Consider the following 26,338-nt stretch of genomic DNA (forward strand, 5'->3'; position numbering starts at 1 on the left):
CTACAACTCTCTAAAAAAAGAAATAGACCCAGCAACGTGTCATAACTTGTCAAAGGACACTCAGCTGATCAGTGGCCAGAACTCAACACTAGTGAAAAAAAAAAAATTAAATGGCTTAAATGAGGCAGTAAGGTATATCATTACCCATGGACTCACAGGTTGAAGAAAGCAAAAAGAGGGCCCTTTTCTTAGCCCCTTTTCCTAATTCTGAGTCTTCTATCCTTCTCACTATTTTTTCTGTACTTTCTCCATGAAGACCACATGAAAATTATTTATTATTTATTTTTTTTGTAAATTGAATAACTGATTTGCAAGAGTGAATAATACCTACAGACTAAGGGGTACGTGAATCAAATTTCTTATAGCTGCAAGTGACAGAAACTTAATCCAAACTAGCTTAAGCAAAAAAGAGAATGTATTGGTTCACATAACTGAGAAGGACACTGGGTATTCATGTTAACTGTAGCTATATAATGAACCATCCCCAAACTTAGTGGCCTGAAACCATCATTTTATTATGCTTATGGACTGTATGTCAGGAATTCAGATAGGACACATAGAGATGACTGGTTTCTGTCCCACAGTGCCTGGGGCCTCAGCTGGGAGGACTCAAAAGCTCAGGGTGACTGGTGGCTGAAGTCATCTGGGCATGTCTTACTCCTGGCAATTGAGACTGGCTGTCTGCTGGGACTTCAGCTGGAGCTGATCTGATGGCCTGACCCCCATGCATAGCCTCTTCATGTGGTTTCTTCTTCTTGGCTTCTTAAAGCTTGGTGTCAAAGCTCCAAAATCAAAGGTTCCGGTGCATGAGATTTTTATGACTCAGCATTGAAAGTCACATGACATCACCGCACCATATTGTTTTGTCCTGGTGGTCACAGAGGTCTGCACAGGTACAATGGGAAGGGACACAGACACAACCCTAGATGAGAAGAGTGTCAATTTTGCAACATAATCAGAGTGGGATATAGCACAGTGGCCATTTCTGAAAAATATAACCTGCCACATTGGGATGGCTCCTTGATTCTTTTTAAGATTTTATTTATTTATTTATTCATTCATTTTTAAAGAGCTTATTTATCTATTTGACAGACAGATCACAAGTAGGCAGAGAAGCAGGCAGAGAGAGAGAGGGAAACAGGCTCCCCGCTGAGCAGAGAGCCCAATGCAGGGCTCGATCCCAGGACCCTGAGATCATGACCTGAGCAGAAGGCAGAGGCTTTAACCCACTGAGCCACCCAGGCGCCCCAAGATTTTATTTATTTACATAGAGAGAGCATAAGCAGAGGGAGCAGCAGGGAGAGGGAGAAGCAAGCTCCCCACCAATTAAGGACCCCAATGTGGGACTCAATCCCAGGACTTCAGGATCATGACTTGAGCCAAAGACAGATGCTTAACCAACTGAGCTACCCAGGTATCACTGGCTCTTTGATTTAAACCAAGCACTATAGAAACCAAGGCCTTTTAAGTGTCAGACACAGAGAACCTGGGGCCACCTAATTCTTTTTCATCTGCCTTTCATTTTTGTTCATCTCTGGTTCTCTTTATCTATTAGCAAAAAACACCTTATTTTTCTCAAAATCCATGTATTATTTTTCAGGAAGGACTTTGGCCCTTTCATGTGCACATTACCTGGACCAATTCAACTTGCCTGGACAATGAAGAAATATGATTGTCCGAACCTGGATCACATACCCAGGTCACATGCCAAAAGAAAGCTTCTGGGTGAACTATAAAAAGTAGCTAATAGAATCTATCACAGGCTTAAGTGAGCATTGGAGTCAGCTTAGTATGTAGTTATAATTATGTTACTTCTCTAGCAGCACCCTATAGTTCTGGTGTCTCAAAGCCCTTCCCCAGCCATCTTCATGTCATGCCCTTGTCTCCCATTTGCTACATACCACCTCTCCAAGATTTGCTGGGCTTCCCATGGGAAAGAAAAGCTCCCTGGCTCTTATAGCCTTACTTGCTGGCTTTTTTCCATCTAGCCCTTCTCATCAGACTTGACTGTTATGTTTCAGCAGATCGTTCCCAAATAACATTTTTCACCATCCTTCCAGTTGTAATGCCCTAGGCAGTTGTCACTCTGTGTCTCTCGTCGTTTTCTCTGGTGCCTCCAACTTTTTCCTCAAAATTGAACTTAATCTTCCACAGGTCCTTTTTGCCAAAAATTACTTCCCACAACCAACAGTTCAGAAATAATACAACAGGTTGGGAGATCGCATAGCAAAAGACCAGTCCTGAGGCATTAGCATCATCCAGTGGAAAAGGGGAGTGAGACTTGCATCTTCTACATTCCTGCTTAGCTGTTATCCTTCAAAATCATTGAGTATTTTTTTAGTTGTAAATACAGAAAATTTAAAAGCGCTTTAAACAGTAAGGAAATTTATGATCTCACATAAGTATCAAGATCAAGGTGGGGGAGTTCCAGTGTTGATTAACTCAGCAGCTTATTCATATCACCAAGGATCACATTCCTTCCATCTCTCTCCTCTGCCATGTCAACATTTGCTAACTCCTCCCATAGTGACAAGATGGCTGCCGAGCTCCGAGCATCACCCACACAGGTGACCACTTTGAGAAGCAGAAACTAGGATGTTTCTTCTTGTGTCTATTTGTAAAAGTAAAGAAACTCTTTCTAAAGGTCTTCCTTCAGCTTTCTCTTATGTCTCTTGGCCAAAAGTGTATCATCTAAACCAGTCATTAGCAAAAGAACAGAAATTACTGTGATTGAGTCAAACTAATCAAGATTTACTCATGGAGCTAAGAGTATTCCCTGGCATAGCTTGCCAGTAATATGAGAACAAAATTGGGGCTCTGACAAAAGAAAGAAGGTTGTGAGGGAGAGAGTATAGGGGGATACAGATTTGGAAAAGCATCCAGTCATATCTGATGTACTTATCTTCTCTTCACTCTTCAACAGTTTCTCTTCAACAAACTCTTCAACAGTTTCTCCAACTGTAAACTAGAGATGATGATGTCTACTTTATCTACACATGGAGATACTTTAAGAAATAAGATTTTGTGGGGCACCTGGGTGGCTCAATCAGTTAAACATCTGCCTTCAGCTCAGGTCATGATCTCAGGGTCCTGGGATCAAGCCCTGCTTCGGGGTGTGGGGGCACCTGCTTCTCCCTCTCCCTTTTCCCCTCCCCCCATTCATGCACACGCTCGCTCACTCTCCCTCTCTCTCAGATAAAATCTTAAAAAAAAAAAAGGATTTTGCAAGATACACTTATGAAACAGTGGTGGCTCAGTCAGTCAAGCGTCCGACTCTTGATTTTGGCTGAGGTCGTGATTATCAGGGTTGTGAGATTGAGCCCCAAATGGGGCTCTGTGCTGGGAATGAAGCCTGCTTAAGATTCTCTCCCTCTTTCTTCCTGTGCCTCTTCCCCTCCCCAATAATAACAATTAACCAGTGAGACAAATGCTACAACATTGATGAATCTTAAAAACATGCGAAGTGAAACCAGCCAGTCACAAAACAAATATTGTATGGTTCCACTTATATGATGCCTAGAGTATTCAAGTTTATATGGAAAGTGGAATGGTAGTTGCCAGTGGCTGGGGGAGGAGGAAATGGGGAGTTCGTGTTTAATGGATATGGAGTTTCAGTTGGGGAAGATGAAGTTCTGGAGGTGGATGGTGGTGACCATCGCACAACAATGTAAATAATACTTATTGCCATAGAATCATACACTTAAAAATCATTAGAATAGTAAGTTTTATGTTATGTCTATTTTATCACAATAAAAAAAATTAATAAAATAGTGAGACTATTTAAGATATACAACAAAGTGGGGCACCTGGATGGCTCAGTCAATTAAGTGTCTGCTTAGGCTCAGGTCATGATCCCAGAGTTCTGGGATCGAGTCCCGCATCGGGCTCCCTGCTCAGCTGGGAGTGTGCTTCTCCTTTTCTCTCTCACTCTGTGTCAAATAAATAAAATCTTGATTTAAAAAAGATATACAGTGAAGGAATTGCACTAAACTTGAAAAAGGTACAAATGTACAATATAAATTCATGGTTCTCTCTGATAACCTAATGTTGAACTTTTGCCCATTTTAATTTGTGGGTGAGAATCATTTCTAGCCTCAGCAATCACTTCTTTCACATTCCTGTGTCGTCCTTCCCTCTTTTCTCAAACCCGCTGTTGTTTTGATTGACATGCAGTTCAAGAAATTCCATCCCCCCAAAGTGCCCTACAAGGGAACCCCCAGCACAGAATGGAACCAACTACGATACCCACTTCCTTTCCCCTTAAAGGTTACCTGCCCCCTTTCTTCCTTTGTCTCCCAGTCCTCTTTTGGTACAGCTGGATCTCCCCACATCCATGCCAAGAGGCTGCGGGACAAGGAGGCAGAGAGGAAGACTCGGAGCCAGAAAGGAGCACAAGGACTTAGCACCAGCAGGTGCTGGCAGTTCTCACAGTCTATTTACCGACAACACATATCTACTAATATTTACTAATCCCTCAGATGTTTGCAGATGAGGCAAAGCTGTGAGGAGCTGTGCAGAGAAGTGACAGTTATGTATCCAACCCCAACACCCATTCACGGAGGGCCACGTCATTCCACAGGAAGCTACCGAAGCCCCACCCCGTGTCCAGTGCCCAGAGCTGAGCAATTCTGTTACATAAACTTACAATCAGAAGTCTCTGTTCATGTTTACCTACTCACTCCAAATAGTCTTTTCCAAAATACATAAATTATGCAGCTCTTCAATAGGGAGTACCCGTCACTCTCTCAAATTCATGTTCCGGAGCTTAATCACATGATCAGAGAAACTCTCCTTACATGTAATCTTGTTAAAATAGATTCTAGGCAAATGGGCTCCATTAAGTTTTGAATGCTGTGTGCCTTCTAAGCACGAACATTGACTGTTAGCAGTTTTCTGCATTTAGTTCCTAATACCAGGCAGAGCTCCAGGGCTCCCTTTAGGAATGGTTTCATTTTGTTCTGTGATCCTGGTCAGTCACCTTGCAAAACACTCTGCTGGTTACAGGAAAGAGAATCCATTTCTGGTCAGCTGGCATTGGCTGAGTATCCACAACGTGCCAGGCACTGGGCCAGGGCTGGGGACACAGACATAAATCATCAGCCCTACCCTTTAGGAATTCTCAGATCTCGGGGGAGAGACAGACATGAAAACAAACAATTTCTGTAGAATGGGATAAGTTTTGTACCAGCTGCTATGGAACTACTGATTAACTGTAGGCGATTCTCTGTGGAGTCGGGGAAGACTTCACCAAACGGTGTCATTTCAGTGGGGGTTTTAAAGGTTGAATAGAAGCTTGTTAGAAGGCTAAGGCAGGGCAGAGAGTGCCAGGCAGAAGGAACAGCATATGCAAAAGCAGAGAGGTGGGGAATGGCACACAGTGTGTTTTGGAACCTCACAAGGTAGTAGAGGTCCAAAAATGAGACTGGTTGAGTAAGGCAGTGGGCAGCTTAATCCCAATCATCACCCCTTCATGGCCCTGGGGGTAGGGGAAAAAAGAAATTGAATTTCTAGCTCTACAACTGATAATTAAGCAAGATTCTCTTTCTATATAAAGCTCATATCCTTACGTTTTTGTTGTGTGGGTGTTGTAGAAGTTTTGCAAGATTGTGATCTGCAATGGGAACTGTCTTCTCAAGGAATCAAGGTTTTTTATATATTTGAAAAAGCCCATGGGAAGGTCATCTGGAAACTCTGGGCTTTTGTGATGATCTGAAATGTGATTATTGGTGACTGGAACTCTGAAGAGGTTCAGCCAAGCCAGTACACGCAGCAGTCCTCAACATCCTCACCAAGCTTCCTCTCCTATCCACACATTAATGTGCCCAGGCTGGTGTTCTTCATTCAATGACACATGATAATTTGGGTTATTTTACCCTCTCTCTCAACAACAACAACAACAACAACAACAAAAAGTGGTGTCTTGGTTGAGTTTCCAAAGAGCTTTGGAAACTTCCAGAACTAATTATTTCCTGAGGAAAGGCTACTAAACATGAGCAAAGGGCACCTGGGTGGTTCAGTTGGTTATATGACTGCCTTCGGCTCAGGTCATGATCCTGGAGTCTCTGGATCAAATCCCACATAGGGCTCCCTGCTCAGCGGGGAGTCTGCTTCTCCCTCTGACCCTCACCCCTCTCATGCTCTTTCCCTGTCTCCCTCTCTCATTCTCCCTCTCAAATAAATAAAACTTTAAAAAATAAAATAAACATGAGCAAAATAAACTGAAACTTCTCAAGTAGCTTTAGGAAACACTGATCTAACACATGAGCCTCAAGTAATTTTTTTATGGTATACTATTTTATTAACATAATGTATTTTTTTTTCAGGGGTACAGGTCTGTGAATCATTGATTCACAGCACTCACCATAGCACATACCCTCCCCAATGTCCATAAGCCAGCCATGCCATCCCTCCCCTACCCCAGCAGCCCTCAGTTTGTTTCCTGAGATTAAGAGTCTCTTATGGTTTGTCTCCCTCCCAGGTCCCATCTTGTTTCATTTTTCCCTCCTTTCCCCCCACAGCCCCCCACCTTGCCTCTCAAATTCCTCATATCAGAGAGATCATATGATAATTGTCTTTCTCTGACTGACTTAATTCGCTTAGCATAATACCCTCCAGTTCCATCCACTTCGTTGCAAATGGCAAGACTTTGTTTTTTGATGGCTGCATAGTTTTCCAGTGTGTGTGTGTGTGTATGCGCCACACCTTTTTTTTTTTTTTAAGATTTTTATTTATTTATTTGACAGACAGAGATCACAAGCAGGCAGAGAGGCAGGCAGAGAGAGGAAGGGAAGCAGGCTCCCTGCTGAGCAGAGAGCCGGATGTGGGGCTTGATCCAGGACCCTAGGATCATGACCTGAGCCAAAGGCAGAGGCTTTAACCCACTGAGCCACCCAGGCATCCCTGCCACATCTTCTTTATCCATTCATCTGTCAATGGACATCTGGGCTCTTTCCATAGTTTGGCTATTGTGGGCATTGCTGCTATAAACATTCAGGTGCACATGCCCCTTTGGATCACTACATTTGTATCTTTAGGGTAAATACCTAGTAGTGCGATGGCTGGGTCATAGGGTAGCGCCATTTTCAACTTTTTGAGGAACCTCCATACTGTTTTCCAGAGTAGCTGCACCAGCTTGCATTCCCACCAACAGTGTAGGAGGGTTCCCCTTTCTCCAAATCCTTGCCAGCATCTGTCATTTCCTGACTGGTTAATTTTAGCCGTTCTGACTGTTGTGAGGTGGTATCTCACAAATAAGTTTTTAAAATCACCTTTAAGCCTGTCATACTTTTTATCAGCCTGTAAAATGCTCCCAGCTCTTCTCAAAGCTCTGCCTCTGATGATGTGAGCTGTAGGCAACTTAAACTAGGACAGGGATACATTTTCAATATTTCATAAAATATTTACTTTCCTAGAATCCAATTTCTTTTTAGGCCTGGTCTTTCATCTTTTTGGTGCTAGACTTAATTTGCAAAATTGCTCCCTCGTCTCACCCTAAGCTTGCTGGCTGCCTTTTGCTAAAGAAGTGAGTTTGGCATTTATAACAGGAAAACTCTGGGACCCCAGGCAAGGTCCTGGAGAGAGCCTGCTTCTCTTCCTGCGGGGCCCACCCGGGCCATCTGCCCCGGGGCTCGAGGACCTGCTGCCCTCTTGTGGCTGCAACCTGCAGTATAGCAGAACCTCCACTTGGCAAACAAAAAATCCTTCTGTTTTTCAGGGTTACTGAGTAAATGTGCTCTGAAAGCATTCCCCACAAGACCCACGCCCTTTTAGAGCTGAAAGAGACCTTAGTCCACCCCCACTTTTTTGGCTTTTTTTTTTTTTTTTAAGAGAAGGAACCCAAGGATCAGAGAAATTCTGTCACTTGGCCATCCTCATTGGAAGACAAGGCAGGAAGAGGGAGCTGCCATTTGAAGTTTAGAAAGACAGGACGATACTAAAGACTTGGTGAGCCAGGCAAGCAGAGAAGATCTGATGGGCTTCTCTCCGTCTGTCCGTGACACCCCCAACCCCATCTTCTGCTCCCCAAGGAAAGCTGCTTTGGAAACGCATGCCGGCGTTGGATAAGGACCATCTCCTGCCTTTTTGGACACTTTCTTTAGGCCAAGGACCCAGTGCTCCAATGCAGGAGTTCTGGATTCTCATCCAAGCTTCCACCTTGAGTGACTCCCCCCACCCCCACTTGGGCCTCAGTGTTCTCACCTGTAAAATGAGGCAGTTCTATGCTCTGTGGTTTCTTTCAGCAGTGAGAGTTCATGATTGTTACTTTGCCTCTGGGCCCACAATTATCTAGTGGCAGCAGCGAACTGGTAGCAACCTGAAGGCGGAGTGTGTCTCTTCCTGGTCACACTCCCGGAGCCTAAGCCTATTCCTCTGACACGTTACATGCTCAAAAATGTTAACAACATTAGCGTATCCAGTGTCTGCTGTGTGCCAGACCTGTGGCACATGATCCTTCCATATGGCTTTGTGGGGACCATGGCCACACCTCTGAGGTTCAAAAGCAGCCCAAGCACAGGAGCCATGGGATTGGATGGCCTAGGACCCACTCCCAGTTCTACACTTCTTACCTGTGCATGGTCAGCCTCTCTGCATATCCATTTCCTCATCTGTAAAATGGGACTCAAATGGCAGTGCCTGGCACATGGTTAGCTCTCGGTAGATGTTGTGAGGTGGACATTATCGTTTTGATTTTATGGATGAGCAAATTAAAGAGAAGATAGATTAAATAAATGTTCCAAGCCAGCATGGCCAGTAAATGACAGATCTAAGATCTAAGATTATAATCAAGATCCAAAGCCCATGCTGAGCTTCGGCTCTATGCTACACCATTCCCCTATGACTAAGCCCATATAAGAACTAATGAATGAATGAAACTCCTCATTGCTGGTGGCAATGCCAATAGTGGCCCTTGACTTTTCCATGGGGAATGCATTAGTACTCAGGATTGGCCGCCTCCTCACTCCCTCGAACCAACTAAGAGAGAAGATGAAAATAATTTTTAAAAAAGAAAAAGAGAAAAGAGAACAAAAAAGAAAACAGAAGTAAAGCACCCTCTTCAGCATGGAGGAGAACACAGGTCTCTTCTAAATCATTAAAGACTTACTGAGCATCTACTTTGCAGCAGTAGTAAGGGCAGGCATTGAGGGGCTTGGAAATAGCCCTGACCTTTTAAAAGCCTGTAGTCTAGGGGTGCCTGAATGGCTCAGTCATGTAAGGGTCTGCCTTCTGCTTAGGCCATGATCCCAAGATCCTGGGATCGAGCCCCGCATCAGGCTCTCTGCTTGACGGGAAGCCTGCTTCTCCCTCTCTCTCTCCCCTGCTTGTGTTCCCTCTCGCTGTGTCTCCCTCTGTCAAATAAATAAAATCTTTAAAATAAAATAAAAAGCTTGCAGTCTAGTTGAGGAAACAAACACTTGCAAAGTCTGGATTATAATGTTGCACCCTAAAATGGGGTGATACAGATTATTTGTGTTAAGTTCAGAAAGGGAACACACAGCTTGAGAATTCTGGGAAGCCTTCCTGGCAGAGGAACCCAGGCCATCTTGAAGCATGAGTGACTTTCCTTGATGTTATCTTTGATTTTTTTCTCCCCATGTCCTGCATTCAGTTGGTCAGGCACCAGGACCTATCCCATCTTTCCAAATGACTATCGCAGCAGTCCCTTACTTTCCAGTTCCGTGGCCATTAGCCCAGGTCAGTCTCTCATTACTTCATGCCTTGGATGTGCCCTAATAGTCTGTTAATTTGTGTCTCTGCCACCAGCCTTGACCTTTTCAGTCTGTGTCATCTACCTCTTTGGGATGAGCCTTCATTCCCACTTCCCTTCAACTGACATTTATTGAGCACCTACTGTGTGCCAGGAACCATGCTTCTATGCACTAGGGATTCAGTGTTGAACAGGACAGACAAGGAAGACCCTTGTTCCGCTGAAACCTACACACTAGTTTTTTAAAAACTCCGTTGGAGACCCGTTATTGTAAAGATTAGAGTCCAGATTCTGGGGGCAAGCCCACCCTAGCTGCCTCCCACACCTCCTAGTCCGCCACTACTTCTCCAGCAGGACTCTTCAGCTATGCCCACTATCCCCCACACAGGCTGATTATTTCTCACTTGGACTTTCTTTTTGCCCTTTCTCCTGGGACCTACCTGCCCAAATCCTTCAGGGTCTGCTTCTAACCCCACATCCTCCCCACCCTTCTCTCACAGCACTACTTGCCTCTCTCGTGTTAGCATTCCACATGTTGTTGTTTTTCCCCTACCCACCTGACTAGATGGTAAGCTTCTGGATTTTTCCAGTCTCCCTTAGCACCTCCCTTAGCCCACTGTGCAAAGAATAGGCGTCTTTCTCTTCCTCCCCACTCCTTCCTTTTTATTTCCTCATGATAAAAACTAACATCTGTAAAGCTCTACACAAAGTGTTTTCTTGTACACTGTGTTCCATGCATTCCACAAATATCCTTGTGTTGATTATCAGTAAATGTCTAACGGGTTAATAGGTCAAAAGAGGAAGGCATTCCAGGTAAAGGAACCAATACCGGAAAATGTACAAAGACAAGACTGATCCCTGCATGAGCCAAAGGCAGTGTGGGAAGCAGCCTTGCTGGAGAGAAAAGAATGAACGCCATAGGAAATTTGGAAAATGAAGGGTCAAGTTAGCAAAAACCAAGCAGAAAAACAAGCCACATTGCACAAGCATGGGGAGTGGTTCAGAGTATTTATTTCTAGCCTTTTCAGAAACATTTTTTTCTTTTGCAAAGCTGTAATGAGTGTCCCTAAAATGTTGTGCCCTACTTTTCGTCACTTAACATTCTAAGCACTGTTCCCTGATGCGACATAGTCTTCATAAAGGCCATTTGTAGTGAATGCATAATATCCCAGGGAAGCCACATTCTCATGTGCCGGACCCATTTCTCTGCTGTTGGACACATGTTGTCTCTCATTTTACACTATTACAAGAAGCACTGTAACAAACCTCTTGTGCAGAGAGAAGAAAGAGAACAAACCCAGGTCTTTAGTGAGACCTCAGAGTACTCTATGGACACTTGCCTGGGCCTACAGTGTCTCTGACTTTCCTGTCACCTGAACCGTAAGACTGACCCTTTATTGCTTAAGCCCATCGGACTTGCAACCCACGTTCTCCACCTCGACACACTTGTCTCCCTTGGTCACCCTAGGGGAATCCTAGGACCAAGGCTACATGGCTTGCATAGAGTGGGAGCTTAATAAACATGTGTAGGAATTATCCATGCTCATATTGACCAGTGGTCTAAGGGGATCTTAGTATTTTGATCATTTTGTTTGAGCTTATCAGTAAAAATGTGACTTTTTTTTTTTCATCTTTGTCACTAAGAATTCCTCATTCTTTTGGCCTTCAGTTTAATTCAGAAGTCACATTTTTGTGAATTAAAAATTTTTTATTGAGGTATAATTGACATACCTTCATGACCTTGAGGACTAAAATTCTAAATGGATCTCCTCTCAGAGTTATTAAATTATATTTCTGCCTACAGTTAACTTGTAATATTTCATTTGCCTGGAATTTATTTAGTTGTACTATTTAAGGATAGAGTCCTCTACCTGCTCCCATGTCCCAAATTTTAACCAACTGTTCAAATGCCTTTCTCCCCATTGTTCTTGTTATTTTTTAAAAAGATTTTATTTTTTTGTCAGAGAGAAAGAGAGCACAAGCAGGGGAAGGGGCAGGCAGAGAAGGTAGAGGGGGCAGAGAGTGAGGCTGGCTCTCCACTAAGCAGGGAGCTCGATGTGGGGCTCAATTTCAGGACCCTGTGACTAGGTCTAGAGCTGAAGGCAGATGCTCAGCTGACTAGGCCACCCAGGAGCCCCCCATGGTTTTTTTTTTTTTAAGATTATTTATTTATTGGGGCACCTGGGTGGCTCAGTGGGTTAAAGCCTCTGCCTTCAGCTCAGGTCATGGTCTCAGGGTCCTGGGATCGAGCCCCGCATCGGGCTCTCTGCTCGGCGGGGAGCCTGCTTCCTCCTCTCTCTGCCTCTCTGACTACTTGTGATCTCTCTCTCTCTCTCTCTCTCTCTCTGTCAAATAAGTAAATAGATGTCTTTAAAAAAAAAAAAAAAGATTATTTATTTATTTATTTGACAGCGATCACAAGTAGGCAGAGAGGCAGGCAGAGAGAGAGGAGGAAGCAGGCTCCCTGCTGAGCAGAGAGCCTGCTGTGGGGCTCGATCCCAGAACCCTGGGATCCCTGGGATCATGACCTGAGCCCAAGGCAGAGGCTTTAACCCACAAGCCACCCAGGCGCCCCCCCCCCCCATGGTTCTTTTAAAAGGCTTATATAAAATTGAGTCTATTTTTGCCTCGCCAGTCTGTTAAATTGATGTATAAGCTATATAATGTTTTACTATTTGCCAAGGCTAATACTCTTCCCAGTTAAGCTCTGTGTTCAACATATTCTTTGCCATCTCCCCTATTTATTCTTCCAGATAAATTTTAAAATAATTATAGCCAATTCTAAAAGGACTCTATTGGGATTTTCACTGTAATTACACAAAGCCTGAAATAAATTAAGAAAGAATTGACATCTTTACAATTTTAACTTTGCCAGTCAGGGAAGTTTTCCTTCATTGATTTTTCCCATATTTCTCAACAAAATTTGGTCATTGTCTTCACGTTGCTCACTGACATTTCCGATAAAGGCGATTGCCAGGTATCTTTTTAAAGATTTATTTATTTGAGAGTGAGCAAGCACAGGGCAGGGGGCAGAGAGGGAAAGAGAAACTCAAGCAGACTCCCCGCTGAGCGCAGAGCACATTGCGGGGCCGATCCCATAACCCTGAGATCATGACCGGAGCTGAAGCCAAGAGTCCAATGCTGAATCAACTGCACCACACAGGTGTCCCAATTTCTAGGTATTTTATATTTCAGAGTGTTTTCAAATTGGGCTATTACTGGTGTCTGCAGGGAAACTTGCCAACTGGACAGGACAGTCCAGTTGACTCTCTCCTTGTCCATGCATTCTTTCGTTTCTTGGCAGTCTCCCACCAAAACCACCCACAGACCCAAGTTCTGCCCTCTGGAGCCAGATGGAGTAAACCTGCCCCTCCTCTTACAGGTAGATTTTCATCTTTGGAGACTGACCTGTTTCCCCTCGGTCTTTTTTCATCCTGGCTGAAGGATGAAACTTCAGCTAATAGGATGAACCTAGTATTGGGGAAAGATTCAAATGATGGTGGTAAGGAGGATGGGCTTGGGATAGGTTAGACTAGAAGGTAGGAAACCAGAAGGCACTGGCTTCTGAGGCAATCCAGCTTTTAAGGCTGACTGAGACAAGGCTGTGGACACAAGAAGAGGCAAGTCTGAGGGATTTCTCAAACAAGGAAGCGTCAGGACATGTTGACCAACTGGACACAAGGGATGAAGGAATGGAAAGAGGAGTCAAAGACAGCCCAAAGTCTCCAGCCTGACTCACTGAAGAGAGTGACTCTTTTTACAAAGAGAAAGAGAATGGGGTAGCACTATTTGGGAAGGTAGTCAATTTCTGTCCTCCTGACCCTGAGATTACAATAGATCCAAGAAGAGAGGTCTGTACTACAGACGAGTTGAGAGATAACAGAAAAATATATATACTTATTGGTTTCAGCTCTCAGTTCCTGGCACAGAGTTCCTAAAAGCCTTGTAATATCCTAAGTGATAAGAGCACTGGGAACATTTCTTGTTCTCATATTTGGTTTTTGGCCTTGGTTCCCAACACAGGGCTCCCGTAACCCTTGCGAATTCCTAAGTGATAGAACACTGGGAGCATCTTTGTTCTTGTGAGGTGACTCTGGGCAAGCTCCTGGGCAAGAGCTGGTCCCAGAAAGATCAAGCCGTGATTAGAAGCTTGGCATTTGCAGCCTCATCCCCAATTCTTCAGAGAGGGAGGGCCTGGAAATGGGAGTTAATAACTGACCATGCCCATTTGAGAAAGCCTCCAAAAACCCAATAGTATATGGGGCTCCAAGAGCTCTCAGGCCAGCAAACATGTGCGCACGTGGAGGGTGGCACGCATCAACCCCATCTCCAGCTCCACGGGGACAGAGACTTCTGCACTTGGGACCTTCCCAGACCTCGCCTTCGGTATCTCTTCACCTGGCTGTTCATCTGTATCTTTTATCATGTCCTGTAATAAACTGTAAACTTCGATGTTTCCCTGAGTTCTGCGATCCACTGTAGCAAATTAATCTAAGCTAAAGACGGGGTTGTGGGAACCTCCAATTTGTAGCGAAGTCAGACACAAGTTGTGGGAACCTGGGGAGCTGCTACTTGTGATTGGCATCTGACGCAGGGAGCAGTCCTGTGGGTTGAGCACTTACCCTGAGGGAGAGGCTGGTGTCTCTGGGCAGATGGTGACAGAATGAGGTTAAATTGCAGAATGCCCAGCAGGGGTCCTCAGTGGGGAAGAGGGGGAAGCCTACCCATTCTGTGACCAGGAGCCTCAGAAGTGAAGTGTCCTGTGGAAGCAGTACAGAGGAAACATAGGTGGAAAAGAGAGGTTTTCCTAAACGACAGAGTTTTTTAGATTTCCCCCCCCAATAATGTTTTCCATAGCAGGCAGCACACACACAAACACAGAGACACATAGAAGAGGTATAAGGGTCCCCAAACTCCTGCAGACACAGTACCCAGAATACCGGGGAGAGGGAAGAAAGGCCTAGGTGTGTAAGCAGCACTGAGCTAGCAGATTAAGTGATGGGGATGAGTGACTTCTTTCCCTCAGCTGTCTGAGATCCTGTGGCCTACAAGTTGGTGACCAAGACCTTGTCAGGAACTGCATTATCCTGTCACCGTCCACCCTCAGTCCCACGTCCCAGGAGGCTCCAGCGGGAGAGAGGTTGCGGCTGGAAGGCCACACACATTTGAGAGTTCAAAGCAGTCTCACTGCCAACCTGCAGAGCACGCAGAGCTATCACTCCCTGTAAGAAACATCTCCTTTGTCCTCAGCCTAGAGGAGGGTCTAGGAACTATTTAGGTCTCCAACTTTGAGTTTCAAGGCCATGGTGCTCAGAACTGGGACAGGGAAGACAGGACACACTTTCTCCTTGTAAAGCCAGAGTGCTAAATCGAAGCATGGAAAAGAGGCCAAGGGCCCTAGGCTAACATCTGCTGTTGGGTCAGAGCTTGAACAAGCTCAGGCCCAAGCTCTGTGATGCTTGGCTCTGAGGAATGAGGGAGCCCAGGGGATTATTAAAAGCCCCACAGAAAACAGCAACACATCCTGAAGAGCTCATTAAAGAGGAGAGGCCGCTTCAGTTCCCTAAGGGACACTGCCCTCCTTGGTCAGATTAAGTTGTTTTAAGCCATATCTTATCAAGAGCATCTTTCCAGAGTAAATCTTGGAACACTTCATAGTGAAAGATTCTTTTAAATAGAGATGAAGATACGCAAACCAACTTTGGGCTTTAGAAATTTATTTATTTATTTATTTATTTATTTATTTATTTATTTATTTATTTATTTGACAGCGATCACAAGCAGGCAGAGAGGCAGGTGGGGGCAGGGAGGAAGCAGGCTCCCTGCTGAGCAGAGAGCCTGATGAGGGACTCAATCCCAGGACCCTGAGACCATGACCTGAGTCCAGCTGAAGGCAGAGGCTTAATACTAAGCCACCCAGGAGCCCGGGCTTTAGAAATTTAGTTAAAAAAAAAAAAAAAAAAAAAAATTGCCGAGGGGCGCCTAAGTGGCTCTGTCGGTTAAGCGGCAGCCTCTGGCTTAGGTCATGATCCTGGGGTCCTGGGATCAAGCCCCCAGAGCCTGCTTCTCCCTCTCCTCCCCACTCATGCTCTCTCTCACTATCATTGTCTCTCTCTCTCTCAAATAAGTAAACAAAATCTTAAAAAAAAAAAAAAAGTTGCTGTGGGTGGGGAGATGGGTTAAATAAGTGATGGGGATTAAGAAATGCAGAACATCCAGTGTTGTGTGCAAGTGTTGAATCATTAAATTGTATGCCTGAAACTACTATTACACTGTATATTAACTGGAACTTAAATAAAAACTAAAAGAAATAAAAATTCCAGAAGTTGCCATGCACCTCTTGGTTGCAATACCATGTCCCTCTTGGGCTTTTTTCTGTTTGCAGAAGGGTACACGTGAAGGGATGTGGGAGCCGAGGAGTGCTCCTGCAAAGCTGCTTTTCCCACGTTGGGGCTGATGCTCCAGGTTTGTAGGAAACTGGTTGCTGACGGCTGCGTGTCCGGGCAGCCCTCAGCACCCAGCTCAAAGAAACAGGCCTTCATGGCAAAGGTCCCGGGTGGGCAGATTCAATCTTCCCTCCACAAAATCATCAGGCAGCACAGAAGAGTTGGCTTACCAGTGACCTAACACAGGCAATAAACAGATTGCTGAAATCAAGGAGCAGCTTGCTCACCACGCCCTTCCTCAGGCTCTGGTCTCCATGTCCTCCTCCCCTCTCTCGCTCTCCATTGGAAAGGTTGCTAAGACATAAATGACCTTTCACTTTCCCACCGCTTTCTCTTCCCATTGTTCCTCCTTAGCCTTGGGAGCAAGCCCCTGCTCCTTTTCAATGGTGAGACAAGTAGACAGGGGCAAATATATAGGAAGGCACGGTTTGGTCCCAGGACTTTCGCAGAGCCCCAGTTCTAGTCTCCAGACCACTTCTTTATTTCCAATCCAAGTCTCTGCTCATCCCACCAAACCCTTGAGGCTCTGGGTGAGAGCATCCCTTTCCTGTAAGGCAGTACATTCACTCCTGCCTTCCAGCTTTGCAAGTCTTGGCGCCACAGGCAACCCCACCCGGCTTCCACCCTCTTCATACTCTGTGAACAAGCACAGTCTAGATAGACCCAGGTCAAGCAAGACTGCCAAAGAAAGAAGAGAACCCTGGGCCGTCAGAACACAGACCTGGGTCTGTAATGGAAGGTTTCCAGTGCATTCTGAAACCTTGGGTGTGAATTTGCTGACAAGCAGAAGGGAAGAAATGTCCTAAGAGAAAAATTTCCAGGCTTCCCAGTGAAGGAGAAAGGGGAATGAGAGGGAAGGGGCCAGGGAATAAAGGCAGCTCCATTTCTAGTTTCTTTGGTCTAGGAAAGATTTGTGTAAACTTGGCTATGCCCCAGGGGGCTCTGCAGTCAACTACATTCTTGGCAGAGAGAAAGAAAAAGATCAGTGGACTAATTGAATGATGCCCAGAGAGAGTCAAACGCAGAATCCTTAAACGGCTGCTGTCAGCATTTCCAGAGTGCTAGGCGTTTCCACAAAGGGCCTAGAGTGGTTCCCACTTCCTCCCATGCTGATTGGTGAATCTCTAAGTGAACACAGAATCTCCGCTGTGACCAGTTCTTCTCTCCCATCAAGGAGGACACACATTGGCTAACTGTAGGGCTCCCACAAAGCCACCACCTCAGATAGGGCCATAGTTGGGGGCCATCTCCTACAATGAAGACCCAGCCCACAAAGCTGAGCTGCTTCAGAGGAACGTTCTAACTCCTCTGAATGCCACAGTCCTATAGCGTTTGGGCTGCTTGGCCCGTACCTTCCAGATGTGGACAACAGGGGGCCCAGCTTCAACAGGCACTAAAATCATGTTTTTTCATCCTCCCAGAAAAGTTGGGGGTGGTGGAGTGGGGCAGGGGAATAGGCCAGCAGCTCAAAGAGACACATTTAACATATTTTATTAAGTTTGCCATACAAAGACTATGCCACAGGAAAAAACATCAGAACTGGGAGGGCCCATGGGAATTATCCGGACCCCCTCATTTTACAAATGAGGAAAGTGAATGAGGAATACCAACATGGCACTCTGGACAGCCCCAGCCTGTCCACCCAATCCCAGCACACAGAAACACGGTATTCGGGCTTCTGGTTTTGAGCCAAAGAGGAGCTAAAGACTTAACCCATGTTAACTTTGAATGTTTCTGTGCCCTACAGTAGTACCACATTCTGATGCATATCTCCTCCTTGAGGCTGCAGGAAGAGCCCTAAAGAAAACACGATGAGTGTCAGGGTCATTCAGAGCCAGGGAAAAAGATGGATTGTGGAGCAGAGGGTGCAGAGGGCTGAGGGGAAGAACTCAATCCCTCCCCCAAGAGTCCTGATCACCCCTTTCCCTCAAACAACACACACTCAGACCCCAAAGCCTCAGGACAAATATGCTTGCCGCCCTGAGGTTCAGATCAGGTTTGAAGGAGGAAGGGAAAGAAGCAGGTAGAAGGAAAAGAGAGAAAGATTTACTTCTGAAATCAACAAGTCCAGTGGGAACACAATTTTTCCCAGCACAGAGCAAATCCAAACACCACAAGAGAAGGCTATAAAACTAGTATTAAATCAATCGTGAGATGTAAGGGAAAACACCAATAACTTAGCAAAATAAATACAATGAGAGTTTCACTGAGATCAATGTAACCCAGTGAAATAGTTTTTAGGCTCTTGAGTCAAAAAGACTGAGGTGTACCTTGCACTGCATCTTAGGGGAAAACCCTAAAAGATGCTGGGAGTCTCCCCAGCAGAGAGAAGTCACACATTACTCCCTGTGGTCCCACAGAACCTTTCCACTAAAAGCTACTCCCGGAATGTACATTTCCTTCTCACAGGAAGACAAGGCTGGCCAGTCAAAGCTGCAGCTCACTGACTCTGTCCCAGGCCATGACAGGTCGCCCTGGGTCTGTCTGTAGGAGGCCTGGGTCAGCAGGGGCTGAGGGCAGAGTGAGTGGAAAAACAAACAATGAGTTGCGAAGAACTGAGCTGTGTTTGTGGAGGGAACTTCATTCCCCCTTCCCCGGACACCCTCCCCTCGCTGCAGACCTTGGTGCCTCCAGCTTCTCTGGATGAGGGAAATCTTGCCACCTCTCCCGACCCAGTGAGGGCCTGGATCCTGGGGCAGCTGAACTCCAGCCTACAAGAGAAGGGCGGCTCTACTATAGAGAAAACTAGTAACTACAGGAATAAGGATACTGCCCTGGCTCTCGCTGGTGGGTGAACGTCCTCCAAGGGCTGCAGTGTCCAGAAGGGGTGTGCATCCTCTGTCTGCCCAGCACACAGGGGACGGGAGCTTGGAAACAGTGGGGCACATGGACCCCCAGCCCTGAGTGTAGCCAGGGATCAGTCAGGAAGTCAAAGTCGGGGTGAGCAGCCTACAGGGGTGGCGGCTTCTCCGCAGGCGAGAAGCAGCGGCAACAGTAGCGTCCAGCTCTTCTGCTCATGTTTCCACCACTCGAATAAGAGGCATGGGCTTATTAGGGCTGGGGGGCTTGGATATCCTCACGCTGAAAGAAAGTGGCAAACACTGAGTGCTGCTTGTCGCCTGCCCCACACGCAGCCACCTCCCGTGTCTGGCCCCCCACCCGGCCCCGGGTTCCACACGTCAGTGCCAGCTGAGTTCTTGGTTCTCAGACTTCAGAACCGTAACTTTCAGCAGTGTCTAAGAGAAGAGAAGGGGGGGGGGTGCTGCTATCTGAGGAATAGGGGTGGCGGAAAAACGGAGCAGTTCAACAGCTGAGAAGCGGGTCTAGCGGTGATTCTTGATTTTTTTCAAAATCTGGGACCTTTCTGTGAGTCTCTTGGAAAAAAAAGGGCCTCTCTCTAAAAATACACACTTTGCTACACCTTCAAGATTTTTGCAAACAATTTCAGGGGGTCCATCTGCATCCAGAGGCTGTTTTGTGAGCCTCCCTGGGGCTGTGCTACCAGGCTCTACTCCGACCTGGTTAGAAAATGGTTCAGGTGGAGAACAGGTCAGATTAGACACTGACAGCAGAAGCAGGATTTAAAGAGCCTTGTCCTTGGCCTCAGCACTAAAGCTTTCCTTCCCACAGCTCTGTCCCTCCTCCCATATTCCTCACCCAGGCCCCACCATGGGCACGCCCACTTACCTGCCCAGGTTTTCAGTCTTGGTCCAGGTCTGGGTGCTAAAATGGCCATGACTGATCTGCTTTTCTATCAGGTGTTCCATTCGGTCATGCATCTCTAAATTCTGTAATACAGGTTGTGGGGTCAGAGTCGGCCAGCTGTGACATTGTCTCTGCACCTCTGTCTGTGCTGTGGTCCCCACTACCCCTGCCATGCGTGCCACCACCAGGGTACCCTCTTCCCTCTTCCCTCATCTTCACCACGCCTGACCACCCTCTTCCTCCAGCTCTCACTCCTGCTTCCTCCCTTTGAGAATTCTGTGTGACACTGATCGTTCCCTGCTGTCCTCCCCAGCTCTCAGAAAAGGGGGGAATTAGACTAAAAACTCATGAGCTGATCGAGGCCACCACCTCCTATGGAATGCCTCCCCCTTTACAGCCCAGCTCGCCGTCTCCTCTTTTGCTAAACTCATGACATGGGATGATGGGCCCCTTTAGAATGGGGACAGGTTTCACCACCATAACTCCCTGAAGGGTTCCAGAAAGCACTGACTCCACAACAATGATCCCAGATGCTCACTTCAGAGCAGCAGCCAGGCAGGACAGACACCCTCCAGAATCTCTCTCCCTCCCTATGTACAGTCCTGTCTTCAAGAGCCTGCTCCCTTCCCAGGGCTGCCCAGTGCACACACCTCTGCTTCCAGATAGGCGATTTTCTCCTTGAGCTCCTGGATAGTGCTGTCCTTTGACTGGACCACAGTTTTTGAATTCTGGAGCTGCAAAGATGTGGGAGACAATAGGGTTCATTTTAAAATGACTCAGTATTATGCTTGTCAAACCTCCCCCCGCTGTTGGGGAGCCAGCAGAAGCAAAAGGCAGACTTTTGCACCTCTTACATGACTTTCTTAGCTTTTCGAGAAAAGCCTCCTTTCAGTCCATATTGAGCTCTTGATTATCCCAGGTGTGAGGGGAGGGGTGGTGAGAACACCATCCTGACGTTCCAAAATCAGGGATGGCTTAAAACCCATTCCGTTTAATGTTGAGAAATACACATTGTTCATTCATTCGTTCAAGAAGTAACTGTCGCGGGGTGCCTGGGTGGCTCAGTGGGTTAAAGCCTCTGCCTTCAGCTCAGGTCATGATCCCAGGGTCCTGGGATTGAGCCCCACATCAGGCTCTCTGCTCAACAGGGAGCCTGCTTCCCTTCCTCTCCCTCTGCCTGTCTCTCTTTCAAATAAATAAATAAAATCTTAAAAAAAAAAAAAAAAAAAGAAGTAACTGTTGGGGTACCTGGGTGGCTCAGTTGGTTAGGCATCTGCCTTTGGGTCCTGGGATAGAGCCCCACATAGAACTCCCTTCTCAGCGGGGACCCTGTTTCTCTCTCTCCCTCTATCCATCCCCTCCACTTGTGCTCCCTCTCTCTAAAATAAATAAAAATCTAAAAAAAAAAAGAAAAAAAAAGAAATACTTCTCGAGTGCTTACTATGAGACAGGCTCTGTTCTAGACACCAGGAAACAGCAGGGAACAAAACAGAAAAATCCTAGTCCTTGTGGAGCTGACAGGCAGCAGATATGCCCTCCCAGTTAGGGTGTTCTAAATTCTGAAGACTATTCTGCAAAACACCATATCCTGAGTTTGGTGGGGGAAGGCAGAAAATCTGCTGTGAGGGTCAAAGGTTGATAATCTGCACCCAGATAAGTGACTTTATTGTGACTTCATTATTCATTTACCAGTGTTCTTCAACATTTAAGAGAGACTAACCTTTTCCTTCCTTCCCAGCAGAAGGCAAATGACTAAAGCCAAAGGGGAAAGACAGGAGAAAAGCAAATACCAATCACTCGAACATAGTAACTGGTAGCCATAAATGTTTTTCTTGTTTTTTTTTCTTTTGTTCTTTATTTTAATTTTTATTTATTTGAGAGAGCAAGAGAAATTCAGAGAATGAGTCAGCGGGAGCAGGGAGCCCAACTTGTGACTCCATTCCCGGACCCTAGAATCATGACCTGTGCTGAAGGCAGACGCATAACCAACTGAGCCACCCAGGTGCCGCATAAATGTGTTAATATAAGGACTATAAGCCAAGCTCCCCAGGAGCATGAACAGCAAAGGCATAGACTTGACAGGAAAATAGGGCCGGACCCCACGTAGTGACTTCCCGAGAGGGTGGGTGGCACAGGGTGACGCGGGCGCAGCTTACCTGCTCTATCATTTGCCGCACTTTCCGCTGCTGGCTCTTTAGCATGTCATCCAAGTGGTGGATCTTCTCCCGCAGCCCGGCCACTTCCTTTTCCAGGTTGGCAGCCCTGGGCAGGAAGAACAGAAAGCTGAGGTGAGGAGGGAAAAGATGCACTTCTCTACCCAGTCACGGAAAGAACCTGGGGCTTGGGGGGTATCCATGACCATGATCCCCTCTGCCTGATGCCCCAGTGGTCTGCCACAAGGAGGAGCTGCTTGGGACACCTTGGAACAGTGTGGTGGAAGCCTCGCTAGAGGTCAGCTAGCCTGAACAAGGGAACTGCGCTCAGAGAGGTAAGAATGGATAAGTCATTCTGGAAAGTTCTAGAAGGTACAACTAGAACCGACAGGTTGATGTCCAGGGAATCAGTCCTCATGCTAACACAGGACAGACTTTCTCAGCATTCAAGCTGTCAGAACATGCCCTGCCTCAGGTGTGATGAGCTCCTCATTCCTGGAAAGATTTGGGTGGGAGCTGGGAGTATGATACCCAATGCCATCAAGCTGTTGGAGAGGACTCTGTGTCAAGAGGGAGATAAGATTCAAGTGTGTTCCTGAATCTCCTGATTTCAAGAGACTGATATATTCTCTGCATCTTCTCAACTGGGCCAAGATCCCCAGAGGTCCAGCGATCAGGCAGGGTGTCCAGGAGTTCAGACTGCTAGCACCCATCTCTCTCCTCTCCTGCCTGAAGAAGCAGGAAGGCAGGGCTCCTGGTGAGGTTGGGGTGGAGTGTAATGCACTCTGAGCCCTGACATCCTCCCTAAGCCTCACACAGTCTGAGTGTCCACCATCAACTCTCCAGTGCCCTACTGACCAGTCTCCTTTTACTAAGAAAACTAACATTTTTGGTGCACAGCCATTTCGTGCCATTCCCAAGCCTCAGTTTTGGATTATCTGGGTCTTTTCTGTTTCTCCTGATGCTTCCTCTCAGTCAGATGGTTCCCATAAGCACCACTGCTGGGAAAGGAGTGCTGAGTAATTTAAAACAATTCCGTGATGACATTGAGCCCAAAAGGAGGCTACGATACAATGTCTGCGTTTCCCGTGCCTAGACTGAGGTTATCCGGAAGGAGGGAAGATACTCTCCACGGACTGTGGGGTCCAAGCAGGCAAGGATCGTGTCTGTAGGGGCACCTGGGTGGCTCAGTTCATTAAGCATCTATCCGCCTTTGGCTCAGGTCATGATCTTAGGACCATGGGATCGAGCCCCACATCAGGCTCCCTGCTGTTTGGGAGGCTCCCATCTTGGGGGAGTTCATTTTCCATGGAGTAGGATGTTTCTGTGTGCTCTTTGGCAGCACACAGAAACTTCCCAGCTTCATCCAGCTACCTGGACAGACAGCTTGGCCCTGCGTTATCCAGGTCCACCTGGCAGCTATGGCTGCTGTTCATGCTCCTGGGGAGCCGGCTTCTCCCACTCCCCCATTTGTGCTGCTCTCTCATGCGCTATCTCTTATCAAATACATAAATAAATTCTTTAAAACAAAAAAGAAAAAAGATCATGTCTGTTCATCTTGAAATGCCTTAGAAGGCCCTCCAGGTGATGTCTGTTGAATTTAAAAAGATCCAACTCACACCATGGAGAGCAGGCCCAAGATACTGATGTTAACTTTGATTTACCATTTGAGGTCTTACTTATTAATTACCAGCAGCATAAAAAATTTCCAAATCTTTAAAGGTCCAAAATGGCCCATTCTTTGCTCTATAGGTTTCACTGGTAGGACCTGGGATCTCTGATCAGAGGGAATCTGTGAACATCTTGGAGCGGAAAGGATCCCAGCGACCCTGGTTCTCAGCTGGAGTAGCTTCAAGGGACAGGAAGTTCTGAATCTCTTCATGAAGATGCTCATTGTATTTTTCGAAGCATGACTTGTGAGGAAGTTATTTGATTTGCCCTCAAATAATTTCCAGTTGGCCTTTGTTTTGAGGGGCGGAAACTGTGGTGCAATACTACCACACGTGCATCCCGTATGACGCCTGTAGAATGATGTGCCAGAACAGCAGGAACTTCACCAGCTCCCACTTGACCTTGGCACTAACACCGTGGAAGCCTTTTCTTTAGGCTCCTACTCCGTGGAAAATGAACTCCCCTAAGATGGCAGCCTCCCAAACAGTATCTCCCTGGGCAGGGCCCCACCCAGAGGAGCCACACTGTGAGTCAGAGCTGGAAGATCTGACATCAGCTCCAGCTTCCTCCTTCAGGCTTGGAGCTTCAGGCTGCGTGGCACGCCCTCCCCTCCCTTCACCCCAGCTTCCCTGGGGAACATGGGCCCTTACTTTTCTCGCTCTGTTTGACAGTCAGTGTTCTTGCTCCGAAGTTCCTCCAGGGCTGTTTCCCCCTCCCTGACCTTCACCAATAAGGCCTGATGCTCCTGGATGGGCCAAAGGGAAGAAAATCTAGGATAAGGAGGTAGCAATGGTTTCTGTGTTTGGGGTGATAGGGGCCTGAGGGCTGGGGCTCAGCCCCTATTGGGCCTGGGATAGCTGCCAAAGAGCAGCAGACCAAGCTGGTTTGCTGAGGCACCCTCCCCTATCAGGGATAACCCTTCCCACCCTCAGCACACAGAAACTTCCCAGCCTCACTCAGCTACCTGGACAGAGAGCTTGGCCCTGTGTTATCCAGGCCCACCTGGCGGCTATGGCTGCCGGTCCCTGGCAAACCAGGCCCTGTGGTTCCTTAAGAGCAGTCCCATCTTTTCTTTTTTTCTTTCCTTTTCAGCACACTTCACAAACCCATAAAGGGCAGCTCTACAAGAACCCAACTGAAATGGAAATGGGTTCAACTCTAGTTAGCAAGGGCTGAGCTTAGCAGAGAGAAAGACCTCTTGTTCCTTAAAGGCTAAAAGGTTCTCGAAAGTGTTTGCTGAGGAAGCGGTGAAGTGTGTTTTACTGGTACTGCTCAGAAAAGCAGACTACAGTGGTCTCAGTTATTCCCAGGACCACCCCCTCCTTCCCCCAGTGCAGGAGTTAGGCCCTGAAGGCAGGACTCCAACTATTACCACTTGCATGCCTAGCAGGCGCTTCTGGAGCTCTCCGACATCAGCCTCCTTCTGCTCCACTCGGTCCTCTGCTCTCTGAAGGGCCACTTGACTCTGTTCTGCTTCTCTCTGGTACCGGCTGAGTGTGACCTAAGACAGGATGCAGATGGGTGAAGGGGATGGAGGGGAAAGAGCAAACGTGGATAAAAACCTTAGGAGAGAACCCAGGACCCAGGGTCCAGGGCGCAGTGATGGGGGAAGGGAGGCACCCCCCTCTTTCCCATTCATGGTTCTAGGATGACTTGGGAAACCAGCAGGTATCTCCACTTCCAGGGTTCACTGGCACATAGTTGATCAAGCTGTATTTTTTAAAAAATTTTTAAAGATTTATTTATCTATTTGAGAGAGAACATGCAAGGGGTGGGGGTGTGGGGAGGGGCAGAAGGAGAGGGAGAGAGAGTCTTAAGCAGACTTCACACTGAGTGTAGGGCTGGACACCAGGCTCGATCTCATGACCCTGAGATCACGACCTGAGCTGAAACCAAGTCAGACACTTAATTGACTGCACCACCCAGGCCCCCTGATCCAGCTCTACTTTAGAATGACATCTGGAACCCATTAGCGCTTTCCAGATGGTAGACTTTGTCAATATCTCCTCTGCCCCCGCCCCCAGTTGGCCAGTGCCACCCAAGATTAACCCAGGGCTGTGACTTCCCTATAAATGCAAATACAAAGAATCCAGGGGAGCATATCTCCATGTCCTTCCTTCTGTGTTCCCACTTCCTCACCCTCACATCAAGCAATACCGCAGCCTGCATAAAAAGGACAAAATAGCACCTAGAAGGGCACCAAGAAGAATTGTTCCATTTCCAAGATGACAGCCAATTTGGGAGAGAAAGAAGCAGAATTTTAGAATGAAAAATTAAGGAAGAACTTGCCTCCCTTCCTCCCGCATGCCAACTTCAGGTCTCAGCTTAGATATCCTTTCTTCCAGAAGCCTCCATGCCTGGTGAGTAGTCCTTCCATTGTGTGGCCTTCCTTCTTAGAGCACTGAGGGGATTTTGCCCAGTCACTTGTGTGCATGCCCCAGTGGGCCACCAGCAAGAACCATTATATTTCCAGAGCTCAGCCCGGTACCTAGCACACAGTTACTGCTCGCTAATGTCATGAGAAGAATTGGTACTCATCTAGTCTAATCCTCTCCTTTTGCAACTAAAGGTCAACTGATTTACCCAAGGTACAGAGCTAGGGAATAACAGAGCCAATGCTAGAACACAATGACTTCATTATTCATCTCAGTTCTTCC

General features: G+C 46.7%; 1 protein-coding gene across 10 annotated transcripts in view; it reads right to left on the reverse strand.

Annotated features, from left to right (window-relative positions):
• Positions 1-641: 641 nt before the first annotated feature.
• Positions 642-26,338, reverse strand: part of LOC111162041 (tuftelin 1) — a 64,224-nt gene continuing 38,527 nt past the window's right edge. For 6 of the 10 annotated variants that reach the window (XM_022526221.1, XM_022526219.1, XM_022526212.1 and 3 more), the window contains 6 exons: positions 25,054-25,182; positions 24,332-24,426; positions 22,014-22,119; positions 20,508-20,591; positions 19,840-19,940; positions 15,981-19,233 (listed from right to left, as the gene is read on the reverse strand). In XM_022526221.1, coding sequence (XP_022381929.1) covers positions 19,167-19,233; positions 19,840-19,940; positions 20,508-20,591; positions 22,014-22,119; positions 24,332-24,426; positions 25,054-25,182 — 582 coding nt within the window. In that variant the 3' untranslated portion in view covers positions 15,981-19,166. Of the gene's footprint in view, positions 886-14,382; positions 14,467-15,980; positions 19,234-19,839; positions 19,941-20,507; positions 20,592-22,013; positions 22,120-24,331; positions 24,427-25,053; positions 25,183-26,338 lie in introns of those variants that run through there. The other 4 variants (XR_002641556.1, XM_022526217.1, XM_022526216.1 and 1 more) reach the window with 4 other exon arrangements.

Source organism: Enhydra lutris, unplaced genomic scaffold, assembly GCF_002288905.1.
Source record: "Enhydra lutris kenyoni isolate GAN:26980312 unplaced genomic scaffold, ASM228890v2 scaffoldscaffold88, whole genome shotgun sequence".
Lineage (NCBI taxonomy): Eukaryota > Metazoa > Chordata > Mammalia > Carnivora > Mustelidae > Enhydra > Enhydra lutris.